We start from the raw sequence: 13,373 nt of genomic DNA, 5'->3' as shown, positions 1-13,373 counted from the left end.
TACTACAAACGGTATAAGTTACATGCAATGGGAATACTAGAAGGAAAGGGAATGAAGCAATAATGTCTGAGAATTTCCCAAAATTTTCCTACCTCAAACCACAGAGTCAGGAAATTCAAAAAGTATCAAGCAGGATAAATGCAACCCCCCACCCCCACAAAAAAAACTAACTATACCTAGGTACACCATTTTCAAACTACAGAATACAAAAAATAAATAAATAAATAAATCCTGAAAGAAGCCAGAGGCAAAAAACAACTTACGTATAGAGGAACAAAGATAACAATTATATCTGATTCCTTAGAAACCATGCAAGTAAGAAGAGAGTGAAGTGAAGTATTTAAAAGAAGAAGAAAAAAAACACCTCACCAACCTATGATTTCATTTGCTGCAAAATTACCCTTCAAAAGTGAAAGAGAAATACTTTCTCAGACAAAAACAAAAATTGAGGGAATTTGTTGCCAGGAAAACTACTTTTCAGGAAAAATTTAAAAGTTCTTCAAAAAGAAGAAAAATGATATAAATCAGAAACAGAACTATGTAAAGAGAGGACCAGCATCAGAGAATGAATAAGTGAAGGCAAAATAAAAACTTCTATCTTTTATTTTTAATTAATCTAAAAGATAACAGGTTGTTCAAAAGAATGGCAACGATGTATTCAAATATGAATTCTTACTTATGCATGAAATAAATGACAGCAATGATACAAGGGACAAGAACGAGGAATCAGGATTACTCTGTTATTACAAGGTACTTCACTATCCATGAAGCAGCACCATATTATTTCAAAGTGGGCTGACATTAGTTATAAATTTATATTGCAAACTCTAGGGTAACCATTAAGAAAAGTTAAAAAATAGAAGTATAATTGAAATGCTAAAAAGAGAGAGGAAAAAAAAAGCAATCATATAAAATGCAGCTTCATTCACAATTGCCAAAACTTAGAAGCAACCAAGATGTCCTTAAGTAGGTAAATGGATAAACTGGTACATGCAGACGATAGAATGTTACTCACTAAAAAGCAATGAGCTGTCACACCTTAAATATTGCTAAGCAAGAGAAGCCGATCTGAAAAGGCTATAAACTGCATGATTCCAACTATACGATATTCCAGAAAAGGCAAACCTGTGAGACAGCAAAAAGATCAGTCATGTCCTGGGGTTAGCAGGTAGGGAGGAATAAAGAGGTGGAACACAGAACATTTTTAGGGCATTAAAATTATTCCGCATAATACTATTATGGTGGATACATGTTGTTTTGCATTTGTCAAAGCCCATAGAATGTACAACACCAACAGAGAACACGAATGTAAACATGTAAACTATGGACTTAGGTGATAATGAAGGGTCATCGATGTTAACAAATGTGCCACACTCTGGTAAGGCATGTTGATAGTGGGGGAGGCTGTGCATGTGTGTGTGGTGGGCGGGAGGAGGTCTAAGGGGAACTCTATACTTTCCACTCAATTTTTCTATGATCCTAAAACTGCTGTAAATAAGAAAGTTTATTAACTTAAAAAGTATATATGAAAGTGTATTCACTTAGAAATTGAGCTCTGATTCCTACCCCATCCATCCCATTTTCTCTCCACCCTAGTCTCTTTAGGCAACCATTTTTACAACTGCCAGTGCATTCTAGCAGTTGTAAAACTTTCCTTAGGAAATGCAAGCAAATTTAGAAATATATGCTTATATCCCCGCATTTCTTAAATAAAATTTAGCACACACAAAAGCTTATGAAAAATGCTGCCCAAAGAAAGGAAGGGAAAATCAGAAATGAAAACTAAGGAAGTATAAGAAATATTCTCAATAGACCTAGACAGAAAAATGTATTTAGAATTATAGAACTGAAGGATGAAACTATTTTATTTATAACAATTTTAATGCCTCAAATTTATAATTCAAAAAGATGTTTCCCTAATTGCAATGGCGTATTTTCTATACTGTCAAAACATTTTCATATACACATTTCATCTCACCTTCCCAATACCCTGGCAAAACAAGCAGAGTAAACGTCATTTATTATCTTCCTTTAACAGATGGAGAATCTGATAGGTGATGGAATTAAATCTTCTGATTCCTAGTCCACTGCTTTTTGACTACTCAATGTTATTAGAAAATATTTTACTTTAATTATTCCTACCATTTACTACTTTCCATTGCTCCTGTTAAACCTTTGTGCAAATTTTTCATATGCAAGTTTTTGTGCTGATAGAAGACAAACACACTTTTATAAGTCTAGAAATAAATTTCCTTAAAAAGAACACAACAAAAAGGAGAGTATTTCCTTCCTTAAATACATGAGTCTCACTATTCCTTTTTTGTATTCTCCACTTCCCTATATTTTAAGTTCATGAATTATAAAACATTAGGAAATTTGATAAATTTCATAAAACTCTAAGACAGGAAGACATGAAGTTTACCACAAAATAACTTAACATTTCGTTGCCTAAAATTCATTGTAGTTTATTAGCTACCAAGATACAGAGTCTGTAACATTCAAGAGTTCCATAAGAACCAAAATCTGTCTTTACAAATTAATCTCCTACTAAACTCAACATGCACTCTTTTCTCTAGCCAAACTAGTCTATTAAGTATTTTCCAAAACTACCATTTGCCTGCTTATGTGCTTTTCTCCTACCATTCACTTATCTTGAATGCCTTCCTATCTGCCTACATACAGTCTTCTCATTCTTCAAAGCCCCACCATTAAAGTCTTCTATGAAAAACACGATGTTGTACAAAGAACATAAATCTGGTAACAAGCCTAACTTAGATTTTAATCTAGGCTATGCTACTTACTAACTAATGTCTCTGAAGCTGGGTTTCCTCATCTATAAAATGGGGCAACACCCATTTTAGATGACATCTAAATCACAGAATTTGTGTTGGAATACAGTGAATAGCACAAAGAGTTAAAAAAAAAAAAAAAAGGACTAGAACTGATCGTTAGAAATAAACTTATTACTCATTTCTTGAGCTCACTGTAACTTGCTTGTATAACTCATTTAGCAATCCACAGTCTGGACTCACTCTGTCAGTTTGGCCCTAAATGATTATTTAACTTGTGGCATTTTAAGTTTTATTTCTCTCTCAGGTTTTGTGTCTCCAAACAACTGAAACCTTTTCAAAAGCCACAACTATATGCTATACCTACTTACTTACAATTCCACATAGTTTTAGCATGTTACTTATAAAAGAGGACTCAAAAAATATTTCCTCAGTAAAGCATTTGCTGAAAATAATCTATCCAGAAAATGAGAAAAACATTTTAAGAAGAGCATTAACACAATGGAGCATCCACGGAAAGGTAAAAGGAAAGAAAAGGAGGGAGGGAGAAGAGGTGTGGGAATGGGCAGAGTGTGGCATGGGGTTAAGACAAGGAAGATAGGAAGTGTATTCAGATTGTGATAACAGAGAAACTAGAGATGTTCAGGTGTTTAACCTAAAGAAGACTTCAGAAAGCATGATAAATAGAAGAGACATAAATTATATGTGACTCTAAAAGCAAAACTAGGACCAATGACTAAAATAAAAAGAAATTCAAGGCCGGGAGTGGTGGCTCATGCCTGTAATCCCAGCACGTTTGGAGGCTGAGGCGGGCAGATCACCTGAGGTAGGGAGTTCAAGACCAACCTGACCAACATAGAGAAAACCCGTCTCTACGGGTTTTCTAAAAGTACAAAAAATTAGCCAGGCTTCATGGTGCATGTAATCCCAGCTACTCGGGAGGCTGAGGCAGGAGAATTGCTTTAACCCAGGAGGCGAAAGTTGTGCTGAGCCAAGATTGCACCAGGGCACTCCAGCTTGGGAAACAAGAATGAAACTCTGTCTCAAAAAAAATAAAGAAAAGAAATTCAGCTTAATATAAAATAAAATTTTATATTAGAGCTGCCCAACCATGGAATAAATATGATTCATTTAAAAGTACCTTGTAAAATTAAATGTACTTAAGCATAGCTCAAGGTTGAAATGGTTTTCAGTCCAAAAAACAGTATCTCTAACAAGCCTGGCAGAATGAAAGATATTACAAATACCTCATATTTACTTTCATCAATCGAGGCATACAATTTTCAGAAGTAGTTATTCTTTGTCAAGAATTACATATAAACTGGGTAAAGTCTCTCAATTCCACAAGCCTAAGACTCTATGTTTTGTAACATTCTTCAAATATTCAACGAAATAGTATTTTCTGTAAGTATTTTTAAATGATAGTCCTCAGCTAGGATTTTGGATTACTGTTTAAACCACAAAATAGCATTTTGGTTTCTCATTCTATAAGTGACTCTTGAGACCACAATACCATCTTTAAAGCTGCACTGTGGCCAGGAGTGGTAGCTCATGCCTCTAATCCCAACACTTTGGGAAGCTGAGGTGGCAGGATCACTTGAGTCCAGGAGTTCAAGACCAGCCTGAGCAACACAATGAGACCCCCATCTCTACAAAAATTTAAATTAAAAAAAAACAAAAACAAAAACAAAAACTGCATTGTCCTTTACAATTTTCAAAGCATTTCCATATCTTTATTTTCAATGAAAACTATGGACAATCAGATACCCACAGAGAAAAGCACATGAATAGGCAAGAGCCAAACAGAGATATGATAAAATATAAATTGTTTAATTATTCTTCCTTTAATAATGTCTTAGAACTTCAATACTAATTAAATAAAACAGCGATTAAGACACCCACATCTTAAAAAGCAAACACCGAAACAGAAACATTCTATTCCTGCCACATTCATGTTCTTCTCAAAGATCACTCTCACCACCCAAAACTTAAAAGAAACAGTCACTGCTGTCTTAGAGCATAGTTCTCGGAGTGTGGTCACTATACCAGCAGCAGCATCACCACCTGGGAACTTGTTAGAGATGGCAATTCCCCAGCCCCACCCAACCTACTGAATCAGCACTTCTGCAGCTGACTCAACAATCTGGGTTTCAACCAGGCTTCCTCCACAGGATTCAAATGCATGCCAAAGTTTGAAAAGCACTCTTAGAAAATGGTTTAGTTTATTTCTAACTTGGCAGTATCCCTTTACCTACTTCTCCTCAGCACCTTTCTCTTTCTCACATTTTGCACTATCCAAAGATACTCTCATTTGAATGATTAATTCACCAACAATGTTCTGCTCTTTCCTACTTTCCTCTTAAAATGTGAGGGTACCTTTTCAATCATCCCATATATCCTTAATTTATTTCTTACTTTTTATGTGTCCTTCCAAATTCATGTTGGTATTTTTAAATTTTTTAAATGTAAATTATTAAGTTTATAATAAATTACTCCATGAACATCAAAATTATCACTTTCATACAAAAAATCTCTTTTGACACATACAATCCTTGAAAGTATTTTCTTGAGAAACATAAAATATATAATACAGGACTTATTTAGCAAATGAAGCTATGACTTATGGTCTAGAATTCCAGCTAATTTAAATATATAAGACTCAACTATAAGAAAACTGACCAATACATACTCCTTTTGAGATGGAATTCATATGTACATTTAAACAAGAGCGGTTTTTAAAGAAGTGGTTTCTAGAAATGCTGACTGGAAGTGAGAACTTTTTTTTAAAACAGATTTAGGGGCTACAAGTGCAGTTTTGCTACATGGACATATTGTGTAGTTGTGAGGTATGCAATATAGCGTACCCATCACTTGATAGTGTACCCTGTACCCATAGGCAATTTCTCATCCCTCACCTCCTCCCACCTTTCCTAGTCTCCAATGTCTACTATTCTAGCAGTGAGAACTTTTAGATCCTATACACGTACATGCATGTATAAGCAGGCACATCGGTTCTGTAATGCTGACAAATAACAACAAAGCAAAACAACCAAAATCATCTGAAAATAATTTTTTTTGGTTGACGATAAACGTACCCAAGACCATAATTCATAAATCTGGCAAGAAATAGACCTTTGTTGCTAGATATTACATAGTAACTCACAGTCAGGTACAATGAACGACTGTCTTACCTGTGTACATAATGTAGCTGATGAACTGAGTCAATTGCTATCACCATCTCAGCCAAGTAAAATCGAGCCATATCTTCAGGCAATCTATCTTCAAATTTGCTGAGTAAAGTAAGCAAATCACCACCAACATAATAATCCATAACCAGGTACTGTGAATGAAAAAAATAAAATGTACTCAGTAAACTAATAAGGGTGAAAGATTAATATACTGTATCCCAAGGTCAAACAGGACTGGGTCAAATATTTATGCAGTTAATTACATATGCAGCTAATTAACAAGAAACTGTGTAAGATGATGATCAGCAGTCATTACAAAACTTCTAAATTTCATACAGCAGTATAACAAAACTTTTAAAGACTGGGGCAGAGAACAACACAGGGTTACCATTCTTTTTGCTGTATTTTGCAAAGAGATAATATCATCATTATTATCATCTTCCAACAATGGAACACAGCTTTCCAAGATTTTAGAATAACGAACATTTGAATCCAGCCCCCCTCAAAAAAAAAAAACAATTCGAATACAGGATCGTCCCTACATTGAAAGAAATTCGTATTCATCATCATTATGTTTTCCTTATTTTACCTTGGATCAGTAAGAACTTTATTAGAACCAGCATCAGTCTATAGACCAGCATTTAGAAACCACTACTATGTAGAATATAGTAATTCTCACCATATGTTTCTCTTCCCATTTCTAATACTATAAATATCAGAATGAGCTTTTCTCAGGTGTATATAATAAACAGATGCCAACTAATTTTAGATATGGATGCTTATGGGTATGTATGTGGGTGTGCCAAAAAAGAAACGATGAGGATAGTACATCAAACTGTTCACTGGGATTCTCTAGGTTGTTAGATTACACCTGATGTTATAACTTTACGTTCTACATTGCTTTATAAACATGTATTACATACACATGTGTATTTGTGTGTATATTATATATTATTTTTAAGTGAGGGAGAAAACTAGGCATAGTGGAAAAATGGGTATTGTAGTCAGAGAAACCTATATTCAAATACTGACTCCATGTTGTAAGTGGAAGTTGAAAAATTAATCTCTGTGACATTTCATTATTATATATAGACATATCATAAGTATAATAATGATAATGTAGCACTTAGCATGAAGGCTAGTGAGTATAAGACACGTGAAGGTCATTAATAATGCCTTGAAATTAAGGTTTTATTACAGAATAAAGATATTGTTTCAGGGATATTACTGACTTGACATTAAGATTTAAAGAGTCTTGAAAAAATTCAAATTCCTTTTATTACTGTATGTTAAAATTATAAACATAGTAAATGTGTGTTAAACCAAAGAAACTAATTTCACATATTTAAAGTCTTGAAAATTAGGGAAGCAGAATGTATTTAAAATCCTGGTCTTGGTCTACTTGCTGTATTTACTAGGCCCAACGTTTTTGTTTGTTTGTTTTGAGACAGTCTTGCTCTGTCGCCAGGCTGCAGTGCAGTGGCACGATCTTGGCTCACTGCAACCCCCGACTCCTGGGTTCAAGTGATTCTCATGCCTCAGCCTCCCAAGTAGCTGGGATTACAGGCATGCGCCACCATACCCAGCTAATTTTTGTGTTTTTAGTAGAGACGGGGTTTCACCATGTTGGCCAGGATGGTCTTGATCTCCTGACCTTGTGATCTGCCCACCTCGGCCTCCCAAAGTGCTGGGATTACAGGCGTGAGCCACCATGCTGGGCTGGCCTAACGTTGAACTGACCCTATCCTGACAATTTACTTTTGATTAAAATGTGAAGACTATTTTCTTATAGACAGAGTCTATAAGACTAAAAGTCTAAAATAACTAGATAATCCATTCTTTCTCCTCAATTCAAATGAAACGTCCCTTCATCATATTTTAAGATCCCAAATATACTCGTATCTGTTCCTAGATAATCTATTCTGCTATGGTTACCTATTCCTATATTATTATAATATCCTATTGTTCAGATCGGTTAATTTTATAGTAAAATTGAATTATCTGGTACTCCTAATCACAAACTACTTTGAAAATATTACCCAATGAGCTAAGGCACCTTTAAATAAGTTTTTAAAAAACATACACTGAGAGGTAATATTCATAATAGGTCAAAGATATAATCCTAACATAAAGAGCCCCTACCAACTATTAAGAGAGGGAGAAATGATACAACAAAACTAGGCTAAGAATATTAACAGATAATTCACATAAGAGGCAACACGATCAGCCAATTAATACATGCTGAACTTCAATAGTCATTAGGGAAATGAAAGCCAAAGCAACAATCACTGATTTTAGGAATCACTGGTCGGATTACTAAAAAGACCATCACAGCTTTGGGGATTGTTTTCAGTCCAAGGAAAGAATGCTAAAACATCTGAAAACATGCAATAAACGAGTTATGTGTCCCAAAATGAGCATTTCAAGATATGATTCTAGAAGTCTTCCTAGGAATATCAGGAAACTCTTTTAATTCCCATGCTGCCATAACAAAGAGATTAACAGTTAATCTTTAGAGGCTCACCTTATAGTTATTCCTCCTTGCTTTCTTTTTGTTTACTATTAAAAAATACTTTTCTAAAAAAAGATACTTTTCTAATAATTTCTGTCTTCACAAATTGGATTCCTATAAAGAATTTAGAGTTCATATGAGTTACTGCAATTAATTTAAAATTCAAGTATCTTTCACCTTTTAAAAAAGTTACGTATGTCAATTCAAGGTATTTTCCTTTTTTTCCTCAACCATAAAATAACTAATCAGGAAATAATGAATAAGAAAGTACAGAAGGAACAAATTTCACTGGTTCATTATATTCTAGTGTTATGTAAGTGATAAAAATTTTATGCTTCAATGTTGACATAACTAAGTAGCTTTGTATTTAACGAGCTTTTTTAAAGAAAAAAATGATCTAATCACATATCTACCATTCATTAAATTATGTGCCTTTTTCTGAAACACACAAAAGGTCTACTTGCTATAACTACAAATTTTTTCATAAACTATAGTGGTAAACAGGTTAGAAATGAAAGTTATTTGCCACAGCTTTCTCAAACTGTATAACATTATAAATTATGTTCTTTACTTGGCAATTTAAAAGCTATCAGGGTTAAACATTACTTTGAAAAATAATTATATATAATAAAATTTCCTTTTATGGTATCTAAAATTAGCTTTGTCAACATTTTTTAATGATTTTATTTTCTAATATTGTAAAAATGTTCAAAAGGAAATCTTTGATGATAACCAAGACCTCTGACTCTTGAGATGAACATATGATGAAGGCTCCCCTAAACTAAAGAAACACTGGCAAGTTATAGGAGATTTGACAGCTACAGTGTTTCATTCTTCCTCCAGTTATGTCTTTAATTCTATTTTAGTAATTATTGAGTGGTATATACAGACTATTTTTCCCTGAGAAATGTCTTTGAAAAAGAAATGTTAACCCTAATGTCAAATACAAAAGAATGCAAATAAAACTAAATGAAAGGAGAGAGGTAATTAACAGTTCAGGCTTTTTTTGCTATATAAAATTTGGTATTTGAGTAATTTACTTCTATTACTATATCTACAAAATTATATAATTATTTCTATATTTATACCAAAATGTAGAATTTAAAGCAATGCACAAATCTGCAGTGTTACATTTATCTAATACATAATGCAATGTCATAGTGGATTTTATTCATTATTTGAAAACATTTTGAAAATTATCATGATATATTGCTATAATTTTTCTAGGCAAAGATGTGGGATGTGTTTTAATCTGCTCTTGCAAATGTTGTTAACAAACCCATGCAGATTATATTTGCATGATACATTCACCCCTAAAATTTTGTATATTAAATAAAACTAAATCCAGTTAAAACATCATTACATTCAGTTCAACAACTATGCAACTAACGCATACAAAACTCTTTATACTATGGCTTTTAAACAATTCTCACTATAACCCAAAATAATATATATGGCTTATATGATAATTCAGTATATTATAAAATAAATGTGTCATGAGACTATATTCACTCTTACTACTTGTCATTAACTCTGTCATTTTCTATTCTATTTAATCTTCAAAAATGTTGCTTATGGCTGGGCATGGTGGCTCATGCCTGTAATCCACACACCTTAGGAGGTCAAGCTGAGAGGATCACTTGAAGCCAAGAGTTCAAGATGAGCCTGAGCAACAAACTGAGACCCCATTTTTACCAAAAAAAAAAAAAAAAAAAAAAAAAAAATTAAGTTAGTGGGGCACAGTGGCACACACCTGTAGTCCCAGTTACTCAAGAGGCTGAGGTGGGAGGGTTGCTTGAGCCCAGGAGTCAGAGGCAGCAGTGAGCTCTAATTGGGCAACAGAGCAAGATCCAGCCTGGGCAACAGAGTAAGATCTTGTCTCTTTAAAATTAAAAAAAAAAAGGAAAAGAAAAAAAAATGCTGCTTGTAACTGACTTAATTGATGTTATTACCCACTAATGGGTCACCATCTGCAGTTTAATAAAACATTATTATATTCTTATAAGCATGTAAGGGATATAAAAGACAAGTAATGACATTATTTGAACACCTAGATCTGGCCTGAAATCAGACAAACCCTATGAGTATTATAGAGTTGCATAAACCTTTATTTTTTTTTCCTTGTTTCCAGTGGGGTTGGAAAAACCTTTAATTTTAAATTATCTAAAGATGGTCCAGTCCACGTAACTTATTTAAATTTTTTTTTTTTTTTTTTTGAGACTCAGTCTTGCTCTGTCACCCAGGCTGGAGTGCAGTGGCACGATCTTGGCTCACTGCAACCTCCACCTCCCGGGTTCACGCCATTCTCCTGCCTCAGCCTCCTGAGTAGCTGGGACTACAGGTGCCCACCACCACGCCCGGCTAATTTTTTGTATTGTTAGTAGAGACGGGGTTTCACCATGTTAGCTAGGATGGTCTCAATCTCCCGACCTCACGATCCGCCCGCCTTGGCCTCCCAAAGTGCTGGGATTACAGGTGTGAGCCACCACATCTGGCCTATTTAAATGTTTTTTAAAGTTGTATCAAAAAAAATCAGAGATATATACACACGTGTTATGTAATAAAAATAATTTAAAAACATAAAGTTAGAATGAGATGAGAAAGATTAATTTCAATGGGAAATTCTGGAAATGATTATTTTCAGATGAATTTGAGCACAATTTTAAAGTGCTAGCTGGACTTTAACAGAAGCAGGGGAAGAGGAATGGTACTGGTATTAAAGGTATCATGAAAAACTCCTGAAGGCCTTCTACAGAACTTAACTAATAGCAATTAAATGTTTGGATTTAGCTTCGACTTGCTTATTAAAAAGCATAAAGAATTCCAATGAAAAGGTATCAAATTTCCAGGGAGAAAAAAAAACACCACATATCAAGTGAACAACTTACCCTATGTGAAATGCTGTTAATTTTCTTTTTTTTTTAATTATACTTTTAAGTTCCAGGGTACATGTGCACAACGTGCAGGTTTGTTACATATGTATACATGTGCCATGCTGGTGTGGTGCACCCATTAACTTGTCATTTACATTACGTATATCTCCTAATGCTATCCCTGCCCCCTCCCCTCGCCCCCGACAGGCCCCAGTGTGTGATGTTCCACTTCCTGTATCCAAGTGTTCTCACTGTTCAGTTCCCACCTATGAGTGAGAACATGTGGTGTTTGGTTTTTTATATAAAACCTACATTTAAACGATGTTTAAATAAAAATAATTCTAATTCTTCCAACAAAAAAATAGTAAGTATACAGAAATACAAAAATGATTCTTACTAAGTTATTGTCATCCTGGAAAGCATAGTGCAAGGTTGTAATCCATTTATTGTCTCCATTCACTAATACATCCCTTTCTTCACGAAAACATGCTGTCTGAAATGCAAAAAGAAAAATTTTAGAGTATACTTTATGTAAAACTAGGAAATATACAAAGAACTACTATGTTTATTATATTATTTCTGTTATGGAAAAGGAATACACCTGATATTATAAGACATTTCAATGACACAAGTTTCAAACCACCCTCAGAAACTGGGCTACTGGAATAGTAACTTTTAAAAATATATTTTATATTAAAAAACACTTTTATAGTTCAAAATAATCAGAAAAACGCACAGAATAATTTAAGAAGCATGGACCAACCCATCATCCAGATAATATAAATGTCTACATTTTGCCATATTTACTTCTGATCTTTTTAAAGAAATAACATGTAAATTGTAGCCTTCCTACTCCAAACTGTGAACCCATTCTCTTCCCTTTCTCCCGTTGTAATAATAATTTGAAGTCATTGGATAGTCCACCAATTATATGACTTGATCACAAGTGTATGTCTATAAACAACAGATTTGTTTTATGTTTTGAAAATGTTCATGGGCCAGGTGCAGTGGCTCACGCCTGTAATCCCAGCACTCTGGGATGCCAAGGCGGGCAGACTGCTTGAGCTCAGGAGTTCAAGATCAACCTGAGCAACATAGCGAAACCCTGTCTCTAAAAAAATACAAAAATCAGCAGGGTGTGGTGGCATACACCTGTAATCCCAGCTACCCAGGAGGCTAAGGCAGGAGAATTGCTTGAACCCAGGAGGCACAGGTTGCAGTGGGCCAAGATAGTATCACTGCACTCCAACCTGGGTGACAGGGTGAGACCTTGTCTCAAAAAAAAGAAAGAAAAAGAAAACGAAAAAATTTATGTGAATGTTATAATTTTATCTATCCTTTTGCAATTTGACTTTTTTTTTTCCTCAAGAATGACTGCTCTTCTTTTAACTGCTATGGCATACCATTGTTTGAATGCACTATAATTTACTTATGCAATAACCATGGAGAAACATAGGTTATTTCCAGTTTTGTATTATTATTACACAATGTTGGAATAAACATATTTGTACAAATGTGCAAGAGTTTGTCCACTGTATATACTTAGAAGTAGAAATGCTAAATGCAAATTTCAACTTTACCATTTAGCCAATTTTCTTTCCTGAGTGCTATACCAATTACTATCTCCACCTAGAATATAAAAGCTCTGCTTTTCCCCATATCCTCAACTACATATGACATTATTAGACTTTTAAGTGGTTGCTAATATGATGGATGTGAAATAATATCATTATTCCTTTAATTAACATATTCCTAATTACAGGTGCAGATAAATAGCTTTACATACACTTACTGGACACCTGAACTTTGTCTTTTAATTGTTCACTTCCCTTGTCCATTTTATCTAATGGATTGGTTTTTCAAATTTTTTTTTCAAGTTGTAGTTTATTCTGAGAATATATTTCCACTACTATAAAAGTATATCCTGGAGAACCTTAGAAATATATAAACAAAAATAAAAAATAATTTTTTAACTTTTTTTTTTTTTTTTTGAGACAGGATCTCACTCTAT

The 13,373-nt window shown here is 33.9% G+C and overlaps 1 protein-coding gene across 1 annotated transcript in view; it reads right to left on the bottom strand.

Moving 5' to 3' along the window:
• Positions 1-13,373, bottom strand: part of CDC42BPA (CDC42 binding protein kinase alpha (DMPK-like)) — a 267,348-nt gene that overhangs the window by 196,709 nt on the left and 57,266 nt on the right. Inside the window, exons 3-4 of the mRNA XM_011975980.1 lie at positions 11,760-11,855; positions 5,981-6,129 (exon numbers count right to left, since the gene is read on the bottom strand). Of these exons, the coding sequence (XP_011831370.1) occupies positions 5,981-6,129; positions 11,760-11,855 (245 nt within the window). The remainder of the gene's footprint in view (positions 1-5,980; positions 6,130-11,759; positions 11,856-13,373) is intronic.

The sequence above is a fragment of the Mandrillus leucophaeus genome, unplaced genomic scaffold (assembly GCF_000951045.1).
Source record: "Mandrillus leucophaeus isolate KB7577 unplaced genomic scaffold, Mleu.le_1.0 Scaffold1605, whole genome shotgun sequence".
Classification (NCBI taxonomy): Eukaryota; Metazoa; Chordata; class Mammalia; order Primates; family Cercopithecidae; genus Mandrillus; species Mandrillus leucophaeus.
The sequence above is the reverse complement of the archived record's forward strand: the minus strand, read 5'-3'. Positions and strand labels throughout refer to the sequence as shown.